General features: G+C 35.9%; 1 protein-coding gene across 4 annotated transcripts in view; it reads right to left on the bottom strand.

Moving 5' to 3' along the window:
- The window catches only part of ATRN (attractin), a 251,559-nt gene that overhangs the window by 47,768 nt on the left and 177,822 nt on the right, over positions 1-25,969 (bottom strand). For all 4 annotated transcript variants that reach the window (XR_013156514.1, XM_077112624.1, XM_077112634.1 and 1 more), the window contains exons 22-24: positions 17,880-17,974; positions 15,050-15,128; positions 13,082-13,239 (exon numbers count right to left, since the gene is read on the bottom strand). Coding sequence is in view for 3 of the 4 variants with exons in the window: in XM_077112624.1 (XP_076968739.1) it covers positions 13,082-13,239; positions 15,050-15,128; positions 17,880-17,974 (332 nt within the window). In the remaining variant the exon portion in view is untranslated. The remainder of the gene's footprint in view (positions 1-13,081; positions 13,240-15,049; positions 15,129-17,879; positions 17,975-25,969) is intronic.

Below are 25,969 nucleotides of genomic sequence, written 5' to 3'. Positions count from 1 at the left end.
GTGTTTAATTCTGAGGAGTTCTCATTTCTTTCTTTCTTTCTTCAATGCTCGTGCTTTGGGTGTAAGGTCTAGGAAACCGCCTTCTATTATAAGATTGATAAGATATCTCCGTGAATTTTCTTCTAAAAGTTTTATGGTCTTAGATCTAATGTTTAGGTCTTTGATCCATTTTGAGTTAATTTTTGTATACGGTGTGAGATATGGATCCTCTTTCATTCTTTTGCAGGTGGATATCCAGTTCTCAAGGCACCATTTATTGAAGAGACTGTTTTGTCCCAGGAGAGTTGGCTAGACTGCCTTATCAAAGATCAATTTTCCACAGATGAAAGGGGCTATATCTGAACACTTTAATTGATTCCATTGGTCAGACATCTATCTTTATGCCACTACCATGATATTTTGACCACTGTAGATTCATAATATGCCTTAAAGTCAGGTAGTGCGAGGCCTCCAACTTCATTTTTCTTTCCTAGGATATTTTTAGCTATTCAGGGCACCCTGCCCCACCAGATAAATTTGGTTATATGATTTTCTATTTCTGAAAAGTAAGTTTTTGGGATTTTAATTCGTATTGTATTGAATCTGTAAATCAATTTAGGTAGAACTGACATCTTGATTATATTTAGTCTTCCAATCCATGAAGACGGAATACCCTTCCATTTACTTAGGTCTTCTGTGATTTCTTTTTGACAATTTCTTGTAGTTTTCTTTGTATACGACTTTTGTATCTTTAGTTAAGTTTATTCCGAAATATTTTATTCTTTTGGTTGCAAATGTAAACGCAATTTTTTCTTGAGTGCCCCCTCAGATTGTTCATTACCAGTGTATAGAAACACTACAGATTTTTTGAATGTTGATCTTGTACCCTGCCACTTTGCTATACTCATTTATTAGCTCTAGTAGTTTTGCTGTGGATTTTTCAGGGTTTTCGACATATAGCATCATATCATCTGCAAACAGTGAGAATTTTACTTCTCCCTTTCCAATTTTGATGTCTTGTATTTCTTTTTCTTGTCTAATTGCTCTGGTAAGAACTTCCAACACAATGTTGAATAACAATGGTTATAGGAGACATCCTTGTCTTGTTCCTGATCTTAGGGGAAAAGTCTCAGTTTTTCCCTGTTGGGGATGATGTTAGCTGTGGGTTTTTCACATATTCCCTTTATTATGTTGAGGAAGTTCCCTTCTATTCCTATCCTTTGAAGTGTTTTCAACAAGAAAGGATATTGAATTTTGTCAAATGCTTTTTCTGCATCAATCGAGGTGATCGTGTGATTTTTCTGCTTTGATTTGTTGATATGGTGCATTACATTCATTGATTTTCTTATGTTCAACCATCCTTGCATACCTGGGATGAATCCTACTTGGTCATGGTGTATAATTCTTTTAATGTGCTGCTGGATTCGATTTGCAAGAATTTTGTTGAGGATTTTTGCATCTATATTCATTAGAGAGATCAGTCTGTAGTTTTATTTTCTTGTAATATCTTTGTCTGGCTTTGGTATGAAGGTGATGCTGGCTTCATAGAACTAGTTAGGTAGTTTTCCCTCCTCTTCAATTTTTTTTTGAAGAATTTGAGCAGGATTGGTACTAATTCTTTCTTCAATGTTTGGCAGAATTTACAGGTGAAGCCATCTGGTCCTGGACTTTTCTTTTTGGGGAGCTTCTTAATGATTGATTCAATTTCTTTACTTGTGATTGGTTTGATGCGGTCCTCTATTCCTTCTCGAGTCCATGTTGGTTGTTCATGCCTTTCTAGGAAGTTGTCCATTTCACCTACATTGTCGAGTTTATTAACATAAAGTTGTTCATAGTATCCTCTCATTATTTCCTTTGTTTCTGAGGGGTCAAGTGGTTATGCCTCCTCTTCCATTTCTGATTTTATTTATTTGCATCCTCTCTCTTCTTCTTTTTGTCAGCCTCATTATGGGTCCATCAATCTTACTGAGTTTCTTGTATAACCAACTTCTGGTTTTGTTGATTTTCTTGATTGTTTTCATGTTCTCAATTTCATTTATTTCTGATCTAATCTTCATTATTTCTTTCCTTTTGCTTGCTTTGGGGTTAGTTTGCTGTTCTTTCTCGAGGTCTTCCAGGTAGACAGTTAATTCCTTGATTTTTGCTCTTTCTTCTTTTTTGATATAGGCATTTAGGACAATAAATTTCCCTCTTAGCACTGCCTCTGCTGCACCCCATAAATTTTGATATGTTGTGTTTTCATTTTCATTTGCCTTGAGATATTTACTGATTTCTCTTGTAATTTCTTCCTTGACCCACTGCTTGTAGTGTGTTGTTGAGCCTCAATATATTTGTGAATTTTCTGGCACTCTGCCTGTTATTGATTTCCAGCTTCATTCCTTTATGATCTGAGAAAGTGCTTTGTATGATTTCAGTCTTTTTAAATTTATTGAGGCTTGCTTTGTGACCTAGCATATAGTCTATCCTTGAGAATGATCCATGAGCACTTGAGAAAACGGTGTATCTTGCTGTTGTGGTGTGTAATTTCTATATATGTTTATTAAGTCTAGCTCATTTATTGTATTATTCAAATTCCCTGTCCCTTTATTGATCCTCTGTCTAGATTTTCTGTCCATTGCTGAGAGTGGGTTTTGAAGTCTCCAACTATTATGGCAGATGTGTCTATTTCTCTTTTCAATGTTTTCCGTGTTTGTCTCATGTATTTTGGAGCACTCTGGCTTGGTGCATAAATATTTATGATTGTTATGTCTTCTTGTTGAATTGTTCCTTTTATTAATATATAGTGTTCTTCTTTGTCTCTTTTAACTGTTTTACATTTGAAGTCTAATTTGTTGGATATTAGTATAGCTACTCCTGGTCTTTTCTGACTGTTATTTGCATGGAATATCTTTTCCAAACCTTTCACTTTCAACCTTTGTTTATCTTTGGGTCTAAGATGCATTTCCTGTAGACAGCCATGTAGATGGGTCCTGTTTTTTAATCTGTTCTGCCAGTCTATGTCTTCTGATTGGGGAGTTTAAACCATTAACATTTAGTGTTATTACTGTACAGTCAGTACTTTATTCTACCATTTTGCCTTTTGGATTTTATATGTCATATCTTAATTTTCTTCTTTTTACCTTTACTGATAGTCTTCATTTCTATACTCTTCTTCACATCTTTCTCTCCTGTCTTTTATTATCTGTCCCTAGTGTTCCCTTTAGTATTTCTTGCAGAGCCGATCTCTTGGTCACAAATTCTCTTAGTGAATTTTTGTCTGAAAATGTTTTAATTTCCCCCTCATTTTTGAAGGACAGTTTTGTTGGATATAGACTTTTTGGTTGGCAGTTTTTCTCTTTTAGTATCTTAACTATATCATCCCAAAATGTCGTCTTGCCTCCATGGTTTCCGCTGAGAAATCTACACATAGTCTTATTGGGTTCCCTTGTATGTGTTGAATTGCTTTTCTCTTGCTGCTTTCAAGATTCTCTCTTTCTCTTTGACATCTGATATTCTGATTAGTAAGTGTCTTGGAGTACATCTATTTGGATCTATTCTGTATGGGGTATGCTGCACTTCTTGGATCTGTAATTTTAAGTCTTTCATAAGAGTTGGAAAATTTTTCGTGATATTTTCCTCCGTTAGTTTTTCTCCTCCTTTTCCCTTCTCTTCTCCTTTTGAGACACCCACAACACATATATTCCTGCACTTCATGTTGTCATTCAATTTCCCTGAGTTCCTGCTCAGATTTTTCCATTCTTTTCCCTATATTTTATTTTGCTTGTCAGATTTCAGATGTCTTATCCTTCAGTTCACTAATCCTATCTTTTGCTTCTTGAAATCTGACATTGCAGGTTTCCATTGTTTTTTCATCTCTTCATACTTGCCTTTCATTCCCACAAGTTCTGTGATTTGTTTTTTCAGACTTGATTTCTTCTTTTTGTTCATTCCTTGCCTTCTTTATAGCCTCCCTCAATTCATTGATTTGATTTTTGATGAGGTTTTCCACATCTGTTCAAACATTCTGAATTAATTGTTTCAGCTCCTGTATCTCATTTAAACTGTTGGTTGTTCCTTTGACTGGGCCATTTCTTCAATTTTCCTAGTATGATTTGTTATTTTTTGCTGGCATCTAGGCATTTAATTATCTTAATTAGTTTATTCTGGAGACTGTTTTCACTTTTTTTTCCCTAGCATTTTCTTGCTGGATGACTTTGTTGTAATCTATCTGTTTTTGACATTCAGTACAGCTTATGCTAGTCCTCTAGTTGAGGTTTTGTTTAATAGATCAGAATGTTTCAGTTCTTATTTTTTTGTTTCTTGCCCTGCCTGTATGGTGCCTTTCCCCCACCCCTTAGGAGGGTCTATTTAGGTATTATAGACCCCCAGTCAGATTTTCCCAGACCAAACTGGTCTCCTCTCAGGAGGAAAGGGTCAACTGTGTCAGTATTCCCTCAGGGTGAGACCCAGCAGATTAAAGGCTTTCCTAAGAAGTCTCTGGACGCTGCGTTTTTCCTATTCTGCCCAGTATGTGGTGCTTTTCTGCCTGCAGGTCCCACCAGCATAAGATGATGTGGTACCTTTAACTTCTGCAGACTCTCCCCACTGGAGGTGTGGTGGAGACAGAGGAGAGGTTGTAGGCTGGCTTTAATCAGTTCCCTTCTCCAGACCCTGGGGTATGAATTCCTTGAGGGAGGAATTCCACCTGAGCTGCGTCCCACTCCTCTCCTGGAGAAGGCATAGCTCTAGACAAGCTCTCAAACAAGCCTGTTTCTGCCTATGCCTGGGGCAGTGGAGCCCAAGAAGTCCTGCAGCTGTATCCAAAGAGTCATCAATCCATAGAAACACAGCCACAAAAGAGAAAAAGAAATATCCTTTTCAGAGCAGAATCCCATTCCTTGGGTTTGCCAATGAAGAGCTTAAGCTGGTACATTGCTCTGTATATCTCCAGGTCCTATGTGCCCTCCTTTCCTGCAGGGTCCAGACCTTTTCAGATCCAAAAAAACCTGTTTTTTTTTTCTTTTTTATTTTTCTGTCAGCCCTGCCCTCTCTGCGCCAGGGCAAAAAACAGCAACCTCCACTTTTACTCATGGTTCAGCTGAGCCGGAGGCCTATTTTTAATAGTCAGAATTTGTTCATTAGCTTCACAGTTGGCGTTTGGTTGTGCTCAGTTCCTGCTGCTAGTAAAGTCTCTTTCCTTTCCTCTCTGGGAAGTAACTTGTGGGGGAGGGCGCCAGCTGCCACGGCTTGGGCAACTCACAGTTCTGGGTGGGCTCGCAGCCGGTCCATCTGGTCCAGACTGCAGTATGCTGCGTGTCCAGTCACTGCCGTGGCTCCAGCAATTATTCTGTACTGTTTCTGGCTATTTACTAGATACTCTGGAGGACGAACTAAATCCCACACCTCGTTAAGCCACCATCTTGGCTCTCCCTCCTCAGATTTGGCATGATCTATCTTAAGGCAAAATCCTCTTCTGGCTCTGGACCTGTCAAACTCAGAACAAGTTATTTGCTGTCAACATACAAAGAAGGAGCAGTCACAGGATACTCCTAGGGAAAGGAACACAGTGGTCACCAGACCCATACAGTTTCGAAAACCAACAGGGCAAAGTCTGTTAGATTTCAAAGTCTGAGGGTCATTTATCTTTGGGGATTCAGAAAGTGGCACTTTCACTCTTTCTAAGGGCATACACAGCAGCCTGCCTCTCTCTGAATGCAACTCTGGGGGATGTTGGGGAGACCACCTTTTTCTCAGCTCGACCCTCTCCAAGCATCAGGGCTGCACCCAGGCTTTTTGCTCTCTAATCCCTCCATGTGGTGGCAACCCTTCATTAGGCCTAATCCCTCCATTAGGCACACATCTAATCCCTCCATGTGGTGGCAACCACAGTCTCCCCAATCCCCAAGGAATGTGCTTCTTCAAGGCCTGAGGCAGCATCACTCTTCCACTGAAATGAGGTAGAAGGTCCATTCTCTACTTTGGGACAAACTTACCCTCTCTGCCTGTTTGGGTGGTTCTGCTGTCCTGGCCTGAGGCTTCTTGACTTCAGACTTTAGCTTCTATAGTTCTGCCTCTGACATTATTTTACCTCCACATTGCCCCTTTATTTAATTCCCCCAGTCCAGACTGGCAGCAGACCCATTTATACAGGTCCCACGGCACTCTTGTGGGCTTTCTATGTAGTAAGCAAGGGCGTGCCCATTAGAAAGCAGGAGTTTCCATAAATCCTTTCTGGATAACTCCATCTCAAATCCTGACTTTCTCTGAAATGGCTGACTGGTTCCACATTTGGCTAAATCCTCACACAGGGCATCACTCTCTGGGGTCTGCCCTCCTGGAAGTCCAGAATTTTCCATAACACCAATTTCTGGTTTCTTTGTACCCAAGAGTTGAGTTCTCAGTTTATCTCTTTCCTGTCGCATTTTACTATAAGCTGTGAGGAGAAACGAGGCTGCGTTTTCAACATTTAATTTAGAAATCTCTTCTGCTAAATACCCAAGGCTTTTAAAGTCTGCCTTCCAGCCAAAGTCACTAATCAATTTTGCCAGGTTATCTGCCATTTTAAAACAAGGATCGCCTTCCTTCCAGTTTGTAATAACACACACCTCATTTCTTCTGGTGCCTTGCAGAGGCATCCCTGGAATCCATGTTTCTATCAACAGTCTCTTCAGAACATTTTAGGCTTTCCCTAAAAGCTTCTCACAACTCTTCCAGAATCTTCCCCATAGCCATTGAAAAGCCATTCCAAATATCACTGCAGCACCCCACTTCTCTGGTACCAAAATCTGTTCTAGTTTGCTAGCTGCCAAAATGCAATATACCAGAAACAGAATGGCTGTTAAAAGGGGGAATTTAATAAGTTGCTGGTTTACAGTTTTAAGGCCGAGAAAATGTCCCAACTAAAGCAAGGCTATAGAAATGTCCAATCTAAGGTATCCAGGGAAAGATACCTTGGGTTCAAGAAGCTTGATGATGTTCAGGAATTCTCTCTCAAATGGAAAGGCACATGGTAAACATGGTGGTGTCTGCTACCTTTCTCTCCCAGCTTCTTGTTTTAATAAGCTCCCAGAGGATGTTTCTCTTCTTCAGTTAGAAAGGTCTCTGGCTGGTGGACTCTGACTCATGGATTTATTGTGGCTCTGCTCTCTCAGAATCTCTAGTCTTTTCCAAAACACTTCTTCTTTTAAAGGATTCTAGTGAAGTAATCGAGACCCACCTGGAGTGGGTGGGGTCACACCTCCCTTCAATGAAAGGTTAATACCCACAAGTAGATATATCACATCTCCAAAGAGATAACCTAATCAAGTTTCCAACCTACATTACTGAATAGAGATTAAGAGAAACCGTTGCTCCCACAAGATTGATTAGGATTAAAAGATGGCTTTTCTAGGGTACATAAATCCTTTCAAACCAGTACTATATAAGTCCCTAATAACAAATTATTGAGTAAGCAGTGATGAAAACAGTCACATAAAGAAATACATGGAAAAGCAGAGACCAAATGCATGATAGGTTTCAGGCAGTATGGCAGATCATGTATTCTGAAATTCCTCTTCATGAAACAATTAGAATGTTGGATAAAATATGACAAACATTAAAAAAAAAAATCTACGTGATCTGTTGAAACGCAGAGGGCTCAGCCTTTCTAAAACATCAACTAGTTCCATCCCCCTATCCCATCCCATGCTATTGACAGCCCCTTCCAACATGAAAAAGTTAGAATGGGAATAGCCCAAATACCTCTAAAGAGTGGGAGAAAGATCAGAGGTGATAGTGAGTTATACAGAGAAGGTCGGGTTTAACAAATGAGTGCTGAATCATTATACTGATATTTCTTTTAGCTTCTAGTACATTAGAGCAGATAGAATAAAAACCTAAAATTGTGGAATTATAACCCATACCAAACTCTGAAATCTGTTCTACAACTAATTGTTGTGATATACTTTGAAATTTATTGCTTTTATGTATACATGTTATTAAAGAGAAAGAGGAATATAACAGAGAGGATAGAATTTAGCAAATGAATATGACCGCTGAATCATTATATTGATATTTTTGTTGGCTTCAGTGTCTTGGAAAAGCTAGAAGAGAAGACAAAAGATTGTGGAACTATAACCCATACCAAACTTTAAAATCTGGTCTATAACTGCTCATTAAAACATACTTGGAAAGTTTCTGCTTTTTTGTATATATATTTCACAATCAAAAAAAAAGTTAAAAAAAAAATCTGCCTAATTCTGATATGAAAGTAAAGAATCAGCAGAGTCCAAAAATGAAGTAAAAGCAGAAACCCTGGGAGGTAAACATGCACAAGATTCAACTTCTACCCACAGGATGGTTTGACAGCTACACTTAACATGGGGAACAGGAAAATGAAGCCAATGCCCCATCTGGTATGGGAAATAGGTGCTTAAAAAGAGACTTGTTCATAAATCTGGAATTCCCAAGAGCTCCGACATACAAGTGCTCTCAACTGAAAAAAAAAAAATCATGAAATATCCAGGGAAATAAGGGAGGCATGAATGAGAGCCAATAAAAATAGATCTGCAGTAATGCAATTATGTTAAAACATTGAATGAAGCTGCATGTGAGGTATTTCTCTCTATTATCGTTTTAATTCTTATTCTGTTGTCTTTTTATTTCTTTTTCTAAATCGATGCAAATGTACTAAGAAATGATGAATATGCAACTATGTGATGATATCAAGAATTACTGATTGTACATGTAAAATGGAATGATTTCTAAATGTTTTGTTAATTTTTTTAATTAATAAAAAAAAAAAAAAAAGAACACCTAGGGCTCTATCTGAGATTCTACAAAAGTTTCATGCACTATGATTACTTTCTAGAAACCTACAACCTTCGAATGAGTTCCTAGGCCAGATAAGCCTTGAAACCCAGAGAGGCCAGTCTCTCCAGAACATCAACTAGTTCCATCCCCCATCCCATATTAATAACAGCCCTTTCCAACATGAAAAAGTTAGAATAGGCATAGCTCAAATACCCCTAAAGATTGGGAGGAAAATTAAAGGAGAAGGAGAAGTTATTACAGAGAAGATAGGATTTAACAAATAAGTATGACTACTATATTGATTTTTTTTTTAGTCTCCAGTGTCTTGGAGCAGCAAGAAGGAAAAACCTACAATTATGGAACTGTAACCCATAACAAACTCTAAAATCTGTTCTATAACTACTTGTTACAATGTACTTTGAAATTTATTGCTGTTTTGTATATATAGTATATTTCACAATTTAAAAACGTTTTAAAAAATTCCACAGGAGAAAACACCACAAAAGACCTGCCCAGAATAACTGTACATCCAAGTAAAATGGCTAGAACTTTCAACTGCCTTTTTGTTTTGTTCATTCTTTTTAATGTTTTGCTTAATACAAAACAAGTCCTAATGCAAAACTGGCCTCACCAAAAGTTCTATTCTAGAGCAATAGTTTGTGGGGTGGGAAACTGCCACCTCAAAGAGAGGCTAGTATTTCCAGTCCATCAATCCTTCCTTTGCTTTACAGATGGGCTGTAATTAAAATCAGTAAACGTCTCAGTCAGATATATTTTGCTGTAAAAAGATGCTGAGTTATGTTATGTTCCTTATATCAGAACAACAGTATTATACCCCTATTAATGAATCACAACCACATTTTGTGAGATGCTATTTTGAAACTTTGACTGCATTGTCTATGGATGTTGCACCAATAAAAGGAATGCACAAACATTTAAAAGAGAATGTTTGCCAAGTGGGTGAATAACAACATCAGAAATGAAAAATGCTAGTGATCATACAACATACAAAAGTTCTTTCAAATCCTGGAATTCTAAATGACTGGCCTGGTCCGGGGGCTGCCATTGAACATTGCCACCTCTTCTGAATTTCCTGTGATCCAGAAGCCCTCAAAATTCATTGCCTCTCAAAATTCATTGCCTCTGTTTCCCGTGTGAAATCACCTGAGACCCTGAGTTTTTGTTTGCTTGTTTTTTGTTTTCCACATTTCAACCGAGAATCCAAGTTTTGGCCTGCAGTGTGACAAGAGTGTCACTCCTGATGGGCACTGGCCAGGTCTGGGTCGGTTTTGTATTATTTTTGCAACTGTCCAGTAAGTTTGAAATTATTTCAAAGTAAAAAAATCTTTAAAACAAACAAACAAAAACAAAACAAAACAAAAAAATAGATCTGCAAAAGCTTCAGATACTAGAATATGAGACAGACTATAAAATGACTATGTTTAAAATGTTTCCAAAAAGAGAGGCTCGAAAATTAAGCAAAGGAAACACAAAAAGGACCAAACAGATTTTTAAAAACAAAGAGAACTTCTATAAACAAAAAATACGACTGAAATTCAAACTCAAAGGATAGGTTAAACAGCAATATTCAACACAGCCGGATAATAAAATAAATAAACTAGAAGGAATTATTCCGAGCAGCACATATAAACAGCCAATAGGGTGAAAAATATCAACAGCAGATAAAGAGGTGGGGATGAGGATGAGAATAACTAATCATTATTCCAGGAGATAAGACAGACAATAGAGAAGAAGCAATATCTGAAGAGACGATGGTTAAGAACTTTCCTGAACTGTTGACTGATACCAATCCACATATCCAGGTAGAACAATACATCCCAAGCAGGATTAAAAAGAAAAATCATATCTAAAAACAGAATTCGAAGAAAAAGTGAAGTTTTCTTTTTGGCCTTTTTAATTTAAGAAAACAAACAATACACTTAGAACCACCTAAAATGTATATCTTAGTTGGCTTATCCATATACAGATTGAAATAAAGTATCCAAATAATCATTGTAAAACCTGTGTTTGCACAGTAAGCTTCATAAACCAATTTAAAATTAAAGGAGAAAATCTACAAATTCAGACAGAAGAGTTTCTTAAATTTTAAATATTAAACACTAACTTAAATACCACTTGATCAGCTGTCAAAATTGTGAATGTTCTCAAAATACCAAGCAGAAAGTTATTACAAATATCAATGTTGCTATAGTAGTGACCAATGTTACTAAACATTTTCCTGATTTCAGGAAAATATAAAGATATAAATGCTTTTACAAATAACATATAAAAATTCTAACCAACTAAATGGATATCTTAGTTAACTTGGCATATTAAAAATTCAAATAATTGTAAAGCCTGTTTTCACAATATGTTTCATAAACCAATTTAAAATTAAAACAAGGAAGGAAAAAATCTATAGATGTAGATATCAGAGTGATGGTGAAATTCACTGAGAAAAGAAGGGCAGAAGTTTGGGGCCAAAATCACAAGAATGACTTGTGAATGCTCGAAGCCTATTCACATGGAGAGATGCCTAGGCAGTATCTGAGAATACCAGGCTGGAGCACAAATGAAAGCTGGGTGGAGCACTGAGAAGTGCCAGCACAAAAGTGGTACCATAAAAGGGATGGAATCATCTAGGGAAACTGTGTAGAGTGAAGAGAGAAGAGGACCAAGGCCAAAATGCTAGACAACCTCAATGTGTAAGGAAGAAGATTCCTTGAAAAGACTGACCAATGAATAAGGGAAGAAAGGACCAGGAGGCCAAGACAGGCCATTTCTTGAATTCTGCAATGAGGAAAAGGAGAAATGGACTGAAGGATGCCCCTGCATATGGTAAGTCACTGGAGAACTCTGTGACAAGGCAGTTTCAGGGTGTGCTAAGGGAAGAAACTAGACTGCTATGAGTTGATGGGTGAATAGATAAGAGGAAACAAATACAGGGTATGGTCAATGCTTATAAGACTGGTTGAGGAGGGAAGCAGAGCATGTAAAATAGTAAAGGGAGAAGCAGATTAGATGGTAAACAAAGTTGAGGGCCACCTAGACAGAAAAAGGAGAGAGGACAGAAAAACAAAACAAAACAAAACATAGTTCCTATCCCCTGTATTCCAGAAAGGAAAAGATCAACTGTTCTTCGGTCATAGTCCCAAGGCATGAACACATAATACCAGAACTGGTTTCAAATCCAACCTAATTGACCAGTGATGACTTGCTTCAGTTAATCACGCTTCTAAAAGCTGACAACAGGTGGGGTACAAGGGTAATTCAGTGGTAGAATTCTCACCTGCCATGTGGGAGGCCCAGGTCCAATTCCTGGACCATGCACTTTCCAAACAAGCAAAACAAACAAAAAACCAAACAAGGAAAAATTCAACAAATGGTGCTGCAATAAGGGGATACTCACATAGCAAAAAGATTAAAATGTGATCCCTGTCATACCGCATACAAAAAAAAAAGCTGACAACAGCTTTTAATCATCAGCCTCAGTCCAGTGACCACACATCTATGGATAAAGGTAAACCAGTTCCTTAACTCAAACTTACTCAAAATGAAAGGGTAGGAAGTGTAAAGTACTGAGGCAAAGCCTTAGAGGATGCAATAGCAATGACTATGAAGAGCAAAAATAGGGTCACGGACCTTGAACGAGAGGGAGGGTACTGTCTCTCTGGGACCAGAAAACAGGAACTGGATAACAAAGCCAGCGACTGCAGCAGGCAACAGGAACCTTACTGAAAAGGCAACAACTACCTTTTCAGGTCACATGCATGAAAAATCTGAGACTTACAGGGGCTACATGATTTGTATAAGTGTCAGGATTCAAACCTACGTCTGTCCAACTACAAGAACCTGCTGTTAAGCATGACCTTATACTGCCTCCCTTCCATTACATGCCATACTATGGTCCTTTAAACTCAGACAGTATTTTTTGCATCTTTTCACATGGCACTTTCTACATTCTGGCTTCTATTGGTTATATGTGTGTTTGCTCCATTGACACTTACCTCCTTCACCCCAGAAATTAAGCTCTTTGGGTAGCCCAACAGGCTTCATTCTCAACGAAGAGAAAATACATTCATAATTACCAAATTTGTTATATGACAACTTGCTTTCAAAAGTGCTTATAAATTTTCTTTGTAAGTGATTCAGCCAACCCATTACAATCTTCTTTATAGTATTCAGGTGGTCAGCACTCCTTTGGTATAGATATTACGAAGGTAAAAACATCAATCTATATCTCATTTACTCCAAGATCCAAATTAGTTCATTTAGTCTTCACTAAAGAAATTTTAACATCTTTGCAGGTATTAGACCAAAAAACAGTTCTTACCTGAATTTTGATGGGCCAAGTGAAATTACTGACATAAACAAAGAAAGTGATATTTGGGTGATTGCGAAAATCAAACTTCTCATTAGAAAAGCTATCTTTGTACTCCTTAATATTGGTTTTTGAAACAACAGGCATCTCTTCTCCAGCCTGGGTCCCAGCTGTTAAGAAAAAAACAATGAAATAGAAGAGATTTCTGCCCTCATTCTTAATAAGGACAATAGATAGCATTTACTGAACACTTACTATTTTCCAGGAACACCATTAAGAGCACAAACTCATTTAATCTTCACAATACACTTTAATAGTATTGTCATTTATAGACAAGGAAATTAACTTCAGAGAAATTTGGTAATTTGCCTCAGGTCACACAGCCAGCAAGAAGGAGATTTGGGATTTGAATCTAGGCACACTTAACCACAAGCCTATGCCCTTAACAGGAAACCCTGTAACCTCCCCACACTGAAACAATGTTAACCAGGAAACCCTGTAACTTTCCCACATTGAAACAGGCTACAGGTGGCCATGAAAATATGGAAACCACTAGAAACCTACTAAATATGCAATGGCATTAATTGCTCTCACAACACTTATATTTCTTTGCATTTTTCCATTGCACACGGGTTGGTAGTGCTCTAGGCTCCAATACCAGGGATACTAATTCAACCTTCACTTCCTAACTTGTAGTAGCCTCAAGTCACAATGAAGAAGAAGGGCTCAAGAGGTCACTCAGTTCTACCTCTGCTACCAGCTACAACAATATTTAAGTTCCAGTAATTTGGTATAACCTCGTTCTATTCCCCAAGTCCTTCAACATTCCATATTCTCCCTTAGCCAGGAATTCCGGTCACCTATAAAAATTTACAAAATGGACCTTTTCCCATGCCTAAGTTAAACTCTCTGCGACTGGAGCCCAGATTGTCATATCTATATTGAGATGGTCACAGCATTCATACGCTCAGAGATGCCATGTTTCTCGAGGCAAATGCTCTGATAATTCAGACTTTTTTTTTAAAGTTTCTCCTCATTGCAAGTTTCTGAACTTTTTCCAAATCCTACATAATCTTTTATGACATGATAACCATAGATGACATAGAGACAAAGGTAATACCTTCATTTCATATCCTACTTAGTTAGTGTTCTAACCAAAAAAAAAAAAACAAAACCACTATTGTAGTAGAAATGTTAACAATGTTACCATTTAGTGAGAATTTATCATGTGTCAAGCACTACATGGAGTACTTTGCTTATTAGCTCATTTAATCCTCATAACACTCTATATGGCTAGGTGTTTTTATGATGCCATTTCATAAATGAGGAAACTGGCTCAGAAAGGTTAAGTAACTTGCCCAACAGCACGGTGCAAGTAAATAACAGGCAGAATTCACACTCTAGTATGTCTGACTATCAAGCTACATTCTTAGTCACTATATCAGGGTTAGCCTTTATTTCTTCAGTAGATTTTCTGCCCAGCAGATCTTCTTTACTGAACCACAGTAAGATAGCCAAATAAGATAGCAAAAGCTGTGCTCTTAGAGCTTGATATAATTCCCAAAGTTCATTTCTCTGTATTTACCAAAATTGCATTCTATTTAAAATATTTCTATTTTTTGAAACCAAAGTCACCTGAAACTTTCACTTCTGAAGCAAGGATGTGGTTGAGCACCACAGCAGCCGCAGCCACAGTACTCGTAATGGTAACCAGGTAGTAACCATGTACCGACACCACGATGGGCTTTGCCATGTATCACCTAAATTAATCTGCATAACAATTCTAGGAATAAGTACTGTCCTTACTTCACTGATAATAACCCAGAGGTCTAGACATGGGTTTAGACATTTGCTGAAGACCTCATAGTTAATAAGTGGCAAAGATGGGTTTCAAACCCATCTGTCCATTTCTCAATCCTTTATCATACTTCTCAATCTATTATAATCTCCAAGTGGAGGGTCTGCTCTAGGTGTCTTTACCTGAGAAACTGGCAGCCCAAGTGATGTTGAGGTTGAAATTTTTAGAGGCATTTATGAACATGTCCAAGTCCCTGTTTTGCTGATGAGAGATGTAAATAATTAGAAAATTAATTATAACAGTTTCCACACCTGAAAATAAAGCAATATTCATATTTTATACCTCAATTTTGTTAATTACAATAATTTACATCTTAAACCTACATTTACAGAAGAGTTAGCAAAATTTCTAACCCAGTTTTCCTTAATCAAAGCACAAAATCCCAAATAAAATTTAATTTCCTTCCCATAAAAGTATATGGAATTTAACTGCCCCCCCCGCCAAAAAAAAAGCATATGGAATTTAATGCTTTATTAAATGCCTAAGTCCATGAAAAAGTATCTGTTAAAAAGACCCTCACCAGAGGGTCATAAAGATAGACAGATATTCTCTGACTATATTAGGGGGATTAGCCTCCCAAGTCTCCTCTGGATAGCAGTCTCCAAATATCTGGAGTGCTTATTCCTATCAGTAACACATTTGATTAAGTGCCCCAATTTATATTTATTTATAAATTAAATCCTTATACTTCTGAACTTATAGATTATACAAAGTATAAAGTTTCTCCCAAACTGGAAATTGTTTTTTAAAAGCAGATAAAGCTACAATGAAGTAAATTTTAAAAATAATTTGTATTCATTCATTAGTCAAAAAATTCTTCTCATTAAAAATATTATTTCAAGAGAATTATGACTGAATATGCTCTATTAGCTTTGAAAACTTTGTTTACCACTTAGCAATAAAGCAATTTGAAAGAGTAGTCTAATTTACTTTGTTTTGATTTTTGGTTTTAATGACTAACACTGCTGAGGTAGCTCAGCTATCTCTGACAAATCTACTGAACCAAATGGAAGAAAGAAACTGTTGGCCATGCAAGGTAAATCATAATAGTAATTTATAGATTTCAGTGACATTTGGCTAGTAAATCTCTTTGTTGAGGTCAAACATTTGTCTTTGTCAACTAATCAGATATTGCATTTTTGCATTTTACAAATGGATTCATTCTTGTTGAAATTCTTCATTCTGGAAGATCTTAAAACAGGTTGAAAATTTAAGATTTTTAAGGATGCTGTTAGGATAGTTAGTAAAACAGAAAATCACAACAATGGAAACATTTTCAAACAGCCATTTTCAAAATGTGAACGCCACACAACAGGATTCTCTCGCAAAGCAGTTATCTTCTCATTTACTGATAAAATATCACCATCTTGAAGGAACAGCTCATGAGTTTATTTAAAATACCTGCTGGTAGCACACTTCTAAATTACTATTTTCACAGAAAGTATCAATAAACTTGAAATCCTTGTCCTTGTGTAAAAACAGAACACACATAGTGGATAACTCTTTTAAGCATTCTGTCATGAGATAAACAGGGGCCTCCAAAGAAGTCCCAAGATTTTCATGGTCACTCCCTACCTCATTAAATAGTACTATAAAAATTCTACTATGTTTATTTTACAAATGAAATTAACAATATCAATTATAAAATAATAGAATCTGAGCACTTCAACTACTTGTTTATGTGAATAAACAGTGAATAAATTTCATGTGTGGTGTTTTCACTGTCATTTTATTCTGAATTCTTCCTTCTTAAAAAAATTTCTAGCCAATACACCCAGTCAAATGATACACCTACACAATTTTTCCATAAAATATTTTCATTTAAAGTCATTTATTATTTTTATATTTATTATTAAAGAAATAATATTTATTACTCACTTTCGAGAATGTATTTTTTATAATACAATCTTTCTTAATTTTATTATTGAAATGGAAAATAAAAAACAAATCTTTTAATTGGGGAGTAAACAACCCATAGTGTAAACCTTTATTCTATTAGTTATTTTTTTAAATATTTGTTAACAAAGGAAAGCATATGGCTGATTGTCATATTGTTTTCTGTTGTATTATTTATCAGGTTTATTATGATAAGAATTTGTTTTAAAGCTTTTTATTGGGTAATACATGGGCAACTCAATAAATAATTTTGTAATAGTAAATGACTTAATGTGTGCTGCTGACAAATAAGAAACTCCAAGGGGGGTTCTAAATGATTTACCGAGTTGAGTGAAATTTCATGAATTACTGGAGTGAGTACCCATCACCTTCAAGAAACTATGTAGGTCTGTCTTCCATTCTGAATGTTTTGCTTTTACATGTCATGCTAACTGTTGGCTCCCTTCTACCACTAGGTATTACCTAATGGCAGGTTGGGGTTCGCATTAAGGAGAATGGATATAAACCCCATTTCAATTAGTTTTCTTAACAATTTCAATTATTCCTGGTTTATTTCTTGTCAGAGCTAACTAACCTTTTCTATTTTCACCCCTAATGAGGCTAAGAACTTATTCAAGAAGCAGTAGAGTCACTTTGTTACCTCCCTTCCTGTCCACCTATTTTTGAAACACTGGTATTAACTTCAATTTGCAGTTTCTTTGCAGGTGCTTTTTGAACCTTTGGTCCATTTTGAGAGGGAAAATTTGGGTCCTGCCATCTGCCCCTCTGATAGTGGAGCTCTCCTTGTACTCTCCTCTCTTTTTGTCTATGGAATTATGATGGGCTGATGGCAAAGCAAATATATGTGGGGTCAGTGTTGGTCTGTGTATTAGACCCTGGTAAACCTTAATACCATTTTTGCCTTTAAGATTCTAATATTTTCTTCCTGCACTTCTAAAGATCGTCATGTGTATTCCACCCTGAAGACCACTGCTACGGCATTACTTCTATCCATAATACCCAAGAAGAACATCCGTATTACTTCAAAATAGAATAGAAAGACTTTTAAAACCTTACTTCATCAGGTGTAGCCACAAAATTTATGGCTGTGTAATAGCGGTCATCTTCCTGGGATAAGCTAAAGGTGAACTGATAGTCAATAAGAAGAGTATCTATGAAAGGAAAGAAATGAAGATTTAAAAAATGAAATAAAACAAAACAGAACAGATCTCATGAGACAGAGTGGTTTCCTTATAAATCCAATAGCCAGGAAAGCACTTTGGCTCACTTATACCTAGAGGCCACGATGTTTTTCAAAGAAAATCAAGTCTGCACCATTTCATTTGGGTTAAGCCAACAAATCCCCATACTATAACCCTGATTGAGATTTTAAGCTCCAACCCAACTCGACCTACAAATATTAACTGAACATCTATTACATGTTAGGATTTTCTTAAGGTTACAAAGATATAAATTCATGTTATAAAAGGAACCAGGACTCCATGGAAATATGGTGGATTTCAGGACTGTGGCACAGAATATGTGCCTTGGTTATCTTGTTCCAGAAAGCAAGCAAGAAAGCATTCAAAGATTAACATGATGTAATAAAAAGACATAGCTAAAAAAAAAAAAGGATACAGTTAGTCATGAGCTTACTAGCCAAAGCTGATAAATTTAATTTTTTTTTTTTTTTTTGCATGGGCAGGCTCCAGGAATCGAACTGGGTCTCTGGCATGGCAGATGGAACTCTGCCAGTGAGGCACCATGGCCTGCCCTGATAAATTTAACTTTATAAAGCCTAGTGCAGACTTTTATTAAAAAATTAGAATAGAGTGAAACATAGTAAATATATAAAAATTCAGGCATCCATTATATTTCTGAAAAACAGAAAGTCCCATCTCACAAATCATGTAAGACTTTAATATATGAATGACAAAGGTAGCATCACAAATCAATAGAGAAACTTATTCTACAAATGCTTTTGAGAAAATAGTAATTATTCAGAAAAATTTGAGAACCTCATTTCACATTATATACCACCAAAATTTTCAGACATATTAAGTTTATTGTAAAAAACTAAATCATAAAAAAAACAAAAAAAGACCATAGCTAATAACTGATATCTAGAAAAAGAAAGATATCCTAAGCTTAAAAGGAATAAAAGACTTCACAAAGGAAAAGACTGCATTTAAATAATGATTTCTAAGCATATGTACATCAAAAAATGAGCAAAACTAGAAGACAAGGATGCACAGGTAGTTCAGTGGTAAAAAGCTTGTCTGCCAGGCAGGAGACCCAGGATCGATTTCTAACCCATGTACCCCCTGCCCTCCCAAAATGAAAACCTAGAAGACAAACAGATAATGAAAATATGTACCAATTATAATCAGTAATGATTGGTATCCTTAATACATAGTTTGTGCAAATCAATAAAAAAGACACATCGCAATAGATCAATAAGGACACAATATAAACAACCAACTCGCAAAAGAAATAAAAACAACTAGTGAACATGTAAAAATATTTTGGGTTTACTAATATTAAAAATGCAAATGATAACTAATCACATTTTTTTCATCAGTTTAATACAAATTTAATAAAATGTTAAGGTTCAATTCTTGCTATAAAATCAGAAGGGCATTCATACACAATATTAATCTTTAATAGTTGATCATATTTGAATTTTTGAAATTAAACCTTCTCTGGGCTTAATTATTTAGTCTTTTAAAATATCCCTGGGTTTGATTTGCTAATTGTTTTTTATTTGCTATCTTATTCAAGAGTTTTGTGATGATGTAAGTGTGATTTTCCACTATTGTTTTCTTTTATTTTACTGTCTTTTCTGATTTTGATCTCCATCTGATAACAATAATTGGGGTAATTTTCCATCTTTTTCTATTTTCAGGCATAGTTTAAGATGGAAATTACCTGCTCCTTGAATGTTTGGTAGAACATTGCATGAAAATCTGGGTCTTGTGCCCTTTTACTGAGTAGAACTTTGACTCATCAGTTTCTTCTGTTTACAGGAATATTTAGATGTCTACTTCAGTGCAAAAATCTACTCTGAAATTTTACTAAAAATTCATCCATTGTCTGTACTAAAATTTTTTTCAGGTAAAGTGGAACAAAGCATTCTCTTATAAGTCTTTTCATCTTCTTTGAACCTGTGGTTAGTCCGTTTTTAATTCTTAATATTATTTTTATTTTTCCTAGGAAAAATATTTTCCCCCCAGCAGATGCTGGCAATGCCTCACTGTATAATTCCTTTGCACCTTACCATTTCAGAGTACGCTGGCCTGAATTTCTTATTTGCAGACTTTGCATTTCTCTGCCTTTCCTGCCTGCAGGTGCCTTAGCTACCACATTAGCACTTAAGAGCTCAAACTGTACCTGATTTTACCATTATGGAACCTCTCATAACACTGCCTTGAACCAAGGGAACTATACTATAGTGAAGGAGATATGACAACAAGGCAATGACCTTGGGATACTACCATATACTCCAGTATATAAAAGCTGCATAACTGATAGAACATTGAAATGGCCTCTTAAGGCCACCAGGTTGGGAAAACACACTGAGGTTGGGATACTATATTCAAAAATATATATTTTTGAAATCAACAAGCATGATATGGTTCTATATTCCCAACAGACTGAATACCAGTGAAAGTACAGAATGCCCCGCTCATCATCACTCACTTTGACCTAAGTGGGGAATTTGTGCTTCCCATCCTGCAACTTTAGGTTCTACTGGATGAGAGGTTGTGGTTGCTGCTACATTGGTTTTACCAGAGAACACAGTAAAGTTTAAACTAAGCCAAAATCTATGCTGCTACCTAGTCACTGTGGACTCCTCATGCCAGCAAGACAGCAAGCAAAGGAAGGTATTGCTATATTGTCAGGGGAAACTGATCCTGATTATCATGAGGACACAGTTACTGCTACATAATAGGGCAGTCACTGAAGTGCCTCTGGATGCTTCCATAACCAGCGATAACTGAACACGGGCGATTGTAGCAGCCACAGATTGATAAAGGCATAGTAACCAGGGACTCGGACCCCTTGAGGATGAAGGTCTGGATCACCCCATTCAGCAACAAACCCAGACCAGCAGAAGTTTTGTCCAAGGGTGAGGGAAGTCAGAATGGATGGTAAAAGAGAGATAATGAATGATAATTACAACCTCAGAAATACCTACAGTTGCAGACTGTAACTTGTCCATTAATCTCTCAATTACAAGACCTGTTTAGAACTTGTAACTAGCCACTACTTCAAAGGATCGGTGGCAGAATGGAGTGAACCTAATCTGGGGTACCTGTGGGTCCAAGCAGTAAAGGGGTAAATAGCAGTAAAGGAGTGTTGGTGCTCTACTTATATCCCTTCAGTCTATAAGATTTCACTGTATATTGGTCCATCTTCGAACAACCAGCATTTGTATCTCCTCACCTGAGAATTTTCTATGATTGTCAGATCCCATTCTGCTTGCCTGGAGAGCTGGGGAATTAACTCTCCAGTAGCAGCCCTCAACAAATGAATGGAGGTGAAATGTATAAAGTACACAAGCATCCTCACCCCTGGGGTAGCTTAACTCTGATGCTTGTTCGGTAATGGCTCTCAGAGGTGCCCAATAGGATTAAGCCCCAGTTTTCCACAGGGGTAGCTGGCTTCATAATACACCGATATCAGCTGACTTCCCTGTCTCACCTCCCCCACACTCCTACCAATGTTTTCTGTGATCACTTCACTAATAAATTACATGCCTTTCAATCCTTGTTTCAGAGTTCGTTTCTAGAGAAATTCAAACTAAGATAACAAGCCTTCCCCCAAACCTATTTATACTAGTCTTTTCAAAGAATTAGCTTTTGGTTTCATTCATTAAATCTATGCTTCTACCTCACACTTTCTTATTTCATGAAGTCCAGGTTTCTTCTCTTTATTACTGCGTTTCCAGGTGCTAGATTCTGTTCACCTTTCTTGTTTTTTAAATATAAATAATTTTTAAAGCTATATTGAAATTCACCTATTTTAAGTGTCTAAGTCAATAAATTCAGTACATTTATATAGTGCAACTGTCATCAGGTTTTAGAATATTTCTATCACTCCAAAAAGTTTCTGTATGCCTGCCTGTTGGCAGTTAATTCCATTCCTATCCCAAGTCCTACGCAACCACTGACCTACTTCCTATCTCCATAAATTTCCCTTCTCCAAACATTTCATATAAATAGAAACATACAATACAGAGTCTTTTGCATCTTTTTTTTTACTTTACATAATATTTTTGAGGTTCATCCATATCGTAAAATGTGTCAAGTTAATTCCTTTTAACTGATGAACAGTGTTTCATTGCATGAATATACCAGATTTGGCTTCTCTTATCAGCTGATGGATATTTGGGTTGTTTTTAGTCTTTGGGTATTAGGAATAATGCTATGAGCATTCACATATATGTCTGTGTAGACAGAGATATATGCTTACATTTCTCTTGTAGAGATTCTCAAGAATAGAATTACTGGGTTGGATGGTAAGTCTATTTTTAACACCTAAGAAACCTCGAATTGTTTTTACAAAGTGGTATTCCCACAGGCAATGTACGAAGGGTCCAGTTTCTCTGCATCCTTGCTAAAACTTGGTATTGGCTTCTGATTATCATCATTCTAGTGGCTGTAACTCACTGTGATTTTAATATGCATTTCTCCAATGACTGATGCTAAGCTTTTTAGTGCATTTTTAAAATTCATATACCTTCTTTGGTGAAATGTCTTTTCAAATCTTTGCCTGTTTTTAATTGGGTTGTCTTTTTATCAGTTATGAGTTCTTTATATATTCTAGATACAAGCTTTTTACAGATCCATGATTTATAAATATTTTCTGTAGTCTGTGGTATTTTTACTTAATGGTGTCTTTTAAAATACAAATTTTTAGCTTTGATAAGGTTCCGATAATCAATTTCTTTCTTTTGAAATATTATCTAAGAACTCATGAATCTACCCAAAGTCATGAAGTTTTTCTACTGTTTTCTTCTAGAAGTTTTATAGTTTTAGCTCTCACGTTTAGATCTATAATGACTTTTGAGCAAATTTTTATGTATGGTGGAGGTAAGGGGCTAAATTTATTTTTTGAATGTGGATATCCAATTGTTCTAGTACCATCTGTTGAAAAGATGATGATTTCCACATTGAATTAATTATCTTGGCACCTTTGTTGAAAATTAATTGACCATAAATGTTAGGATTTATTTCTGGATTCTTAATTCCATTGATCTATATGCATATCCCTGCACCAAAAAACCCTGGGGCTTTTTGTTTTAAAATCTGGTAGCTTAGGTCTTCTAGATCTTTTTAAAGAGTGTTTTTGATCTTCTGGGTCTCTTTGCAGTTCCATATGAATTTTAGATCAGTTATCAATTTCTACAAAAAAGCCTGCTGGAAGTTTGATAGCGATTGCTCTGAATATATATATAATAATTAATAATACTAATTATTAATAATGTTGTCTTCAATCCATTCATACAAAATATCTCTCCATTCACTTAGCGCGTTCATTTTTCTCAGCAATCAAGTCTTGACTTCCTTTGTCAATTATTAGTTTTTGTTCCTTTTGATGCTATTGTAAATGAAGCAGTTTGCTTAATTTCACATTGGTATTGATCACTGACAGTACAAAGAAATACAATTAAGTTTTTGATACTGATCCTGTATCCTATTAACCTTATAAACTCATTTCTTAGCACTAACAGCTTTTAAAAAAAATTTTCACTGGTTTTTCTACACAGATGATAGAGTCAACTATAATGATAGTTTTTCTACTTCCTTTCCACACTGGATACCTTGTATATTGTTTCCTTGTCTGACAGTACTGATTAGAACCTCCATACAATGTTGAACAGAAGTGGTGAGAGCAGAAACCTTTGCCCTGCTTCTTATCTTACCTTAGGGGAAAGCATTCTGTCTTTAACCATTAAGTATAATGTTAGCTCTAGGTTTTTCTATTCCTGGTTTGAGATTTTTGTTATTATTATGAATAGGTATTGGATTTTGCCAAATGCCTTTACGGCATCTGTTGAGATCTTCTACATGGTTTCTGTCCTTTGTGCTATTAATTTGGTTTATTACATCAATTGTTTGTGATACTGAACAAACCTTGCATTTCTCAGATAAATCCCAATTGATTGTTATGTATTATTCTCTTTGCGTGTTTCTGAATTCAGTTTGCTAATTATTTTGTTAAGGTGTTTAGGTCTGTATACATGAAGGACATTGTTCTATAGTTTCCTTACTCTCAAGATGTTTTGTATGGTTTAGGTATCAGGGTAATACAGACCTCATAGAATGAGTTTGGAAGTTTTCCCTCCTCCTCTTCTATTGTCTGGATGAATTTGCAAAGGCTTGGTATTATAACGTCTTTAAATTTTTATAGAATTCACTAGTGAAACCATCTAGACTTGGGCTTTTCTTTGTGGGAAGATTTTAAATTGCTAACTCAACCTATTTTCTATTTCTTCTTAAGTCAGTTTTGATAATCTGCATCTTGTTAAGAAACTGTCCATTTAATCTAATTTGTTGATGTGAAATTTTTCATAATATTCCTTTATAATCTGTTGGCAATTATATATTCCTTCTTCTGATTTTGTTTGTGTCTTCTGTTCTTTTTTCCTTTTGGGGGAGGTCAATCTAATTGAAAGTTTGTCAATTTCGTCGATCTTTTCAAAGAACAAACTTTTGATTTCAATGATTTTCTCTATTATTTTTCTGTTTTCTATTTCATTGATTTCTGTTTTAGTTTTACTGTTTCCAATGTCTAATGTTGTTTCTTTCCTTTCCATTGCTTCAGATTTGTTTTTCTTTCTCCAGTTTCTTAATGTAGATTAGATTGCTGATTTTAGGCCTTTATTTTTTTTTCCAAATTAGGTGTTTAAAGCTGGTTCTTTCTGCATACCGCTTTGGTTGCAGTCCATAAATTTTGATATGCTATATTTTTGTTTTCATTTAGTTCAATACATTTTCTCATTTCTTTTGTGATTTCTCGTTGATTCATAGGTTATTTAGAAATGTGTTATTTTCCAAATATTTGTGGACTTTCCAAATTTCCTTTTATGTTTTTTTTTTTTAATTTAAATCCACCGTGGTCAGAGAATGTACCTTTCAAATCCTTTAAATATGCTGAGATTTATGTTATGGCCTAGCACACGTATGGTCTACCCTGGATAATGTTTCATATGAGCTTAAAAAGAATATACATTCTGCTACTATAGGGCAGAGTGTTCTATACATATGTCATTAGGTCTGATTGATGATATTTAAGTCTTGTATATCCTTGCTAATTTTCTATTTAGTGGTTTTATCAATTATTAAGCATGGCATATTGAGTCTACAACTATAATTGATGAATTGTTTATTTCTCCTATCAATTCTGTCAATTTTGCCTCATTTATTTTGTGGCTCTTTTGTTAAGTGTATAAACATTATAATAGTTGTACTTCCTTGACATATTGACCCTTTTATCATTATCAAATGCCCTTCCAATAATATTCCTTTTCTTAAAGTCTATTTTGTGTACTATTAACACAGCCACTCTATTTCTCTTGTGGTTTCACTGTTTCTTCAAATACTTTTTCTGCTCCCTTCTCTATCTCCTTTCTTTCTAGGACTCCCATTACATGTATGTTGGTACATGTGATGGTGTTTTCTTACAGGCCTCTGACACTGTTCATTTTTCGTTAACCGTTTTTCTGTTTCCAGACTGGAACTGCATGTTCAATAATATTTTCCTTCTGCCATTTCAAATGTGCTATGACTCTCTTTAGTGAATTTTTTATTTCATTTATTGTACTCTTCAACTCCATAATTTCCATTTGGCTCTTTTTATAATTTCTACATTCTTATTGAGAATCTCTACTTGCTGATTTCCTATAATCACACTATTCTTAAATTTTCAAAATTTATTTGTAATAACTGCTTTGACATTTTTTTCTATTAAACCAACATCTGAAAACTACCAAAGATAATTCCTATTAACTCCATTTTTTCCCTGCAGGTAGGTCACACTTTTCTGTTTCTTTGCATGCTTGGCAATCTTTTGTTCAAAAACTGGAAATTTCCAGTGATATTACAGCAACTCTGGATCCTGATCTTATCCCCTGAAGGTTATTATTTTTGCTATTTTTTGTG

Source organism: Tamandua tetradactyla, chromosome 1 (genome assembly GCF_023851605.1).
Source record: "Tamandua tetradactyla isolate mTamTet1 chromosome 1, mTamTet1.pri, whole genome shotgun sequence".
Taxonomy (NCBI): Eukaryota; Metazoa; Chordata; class Mammalia; order Pilosa; family Myrmecophagidae; genus Tamandua; species Tamandua tetradactyla.
This window is presented reverse-complemented; position numbering and strand designations above follow the sequence as displayed.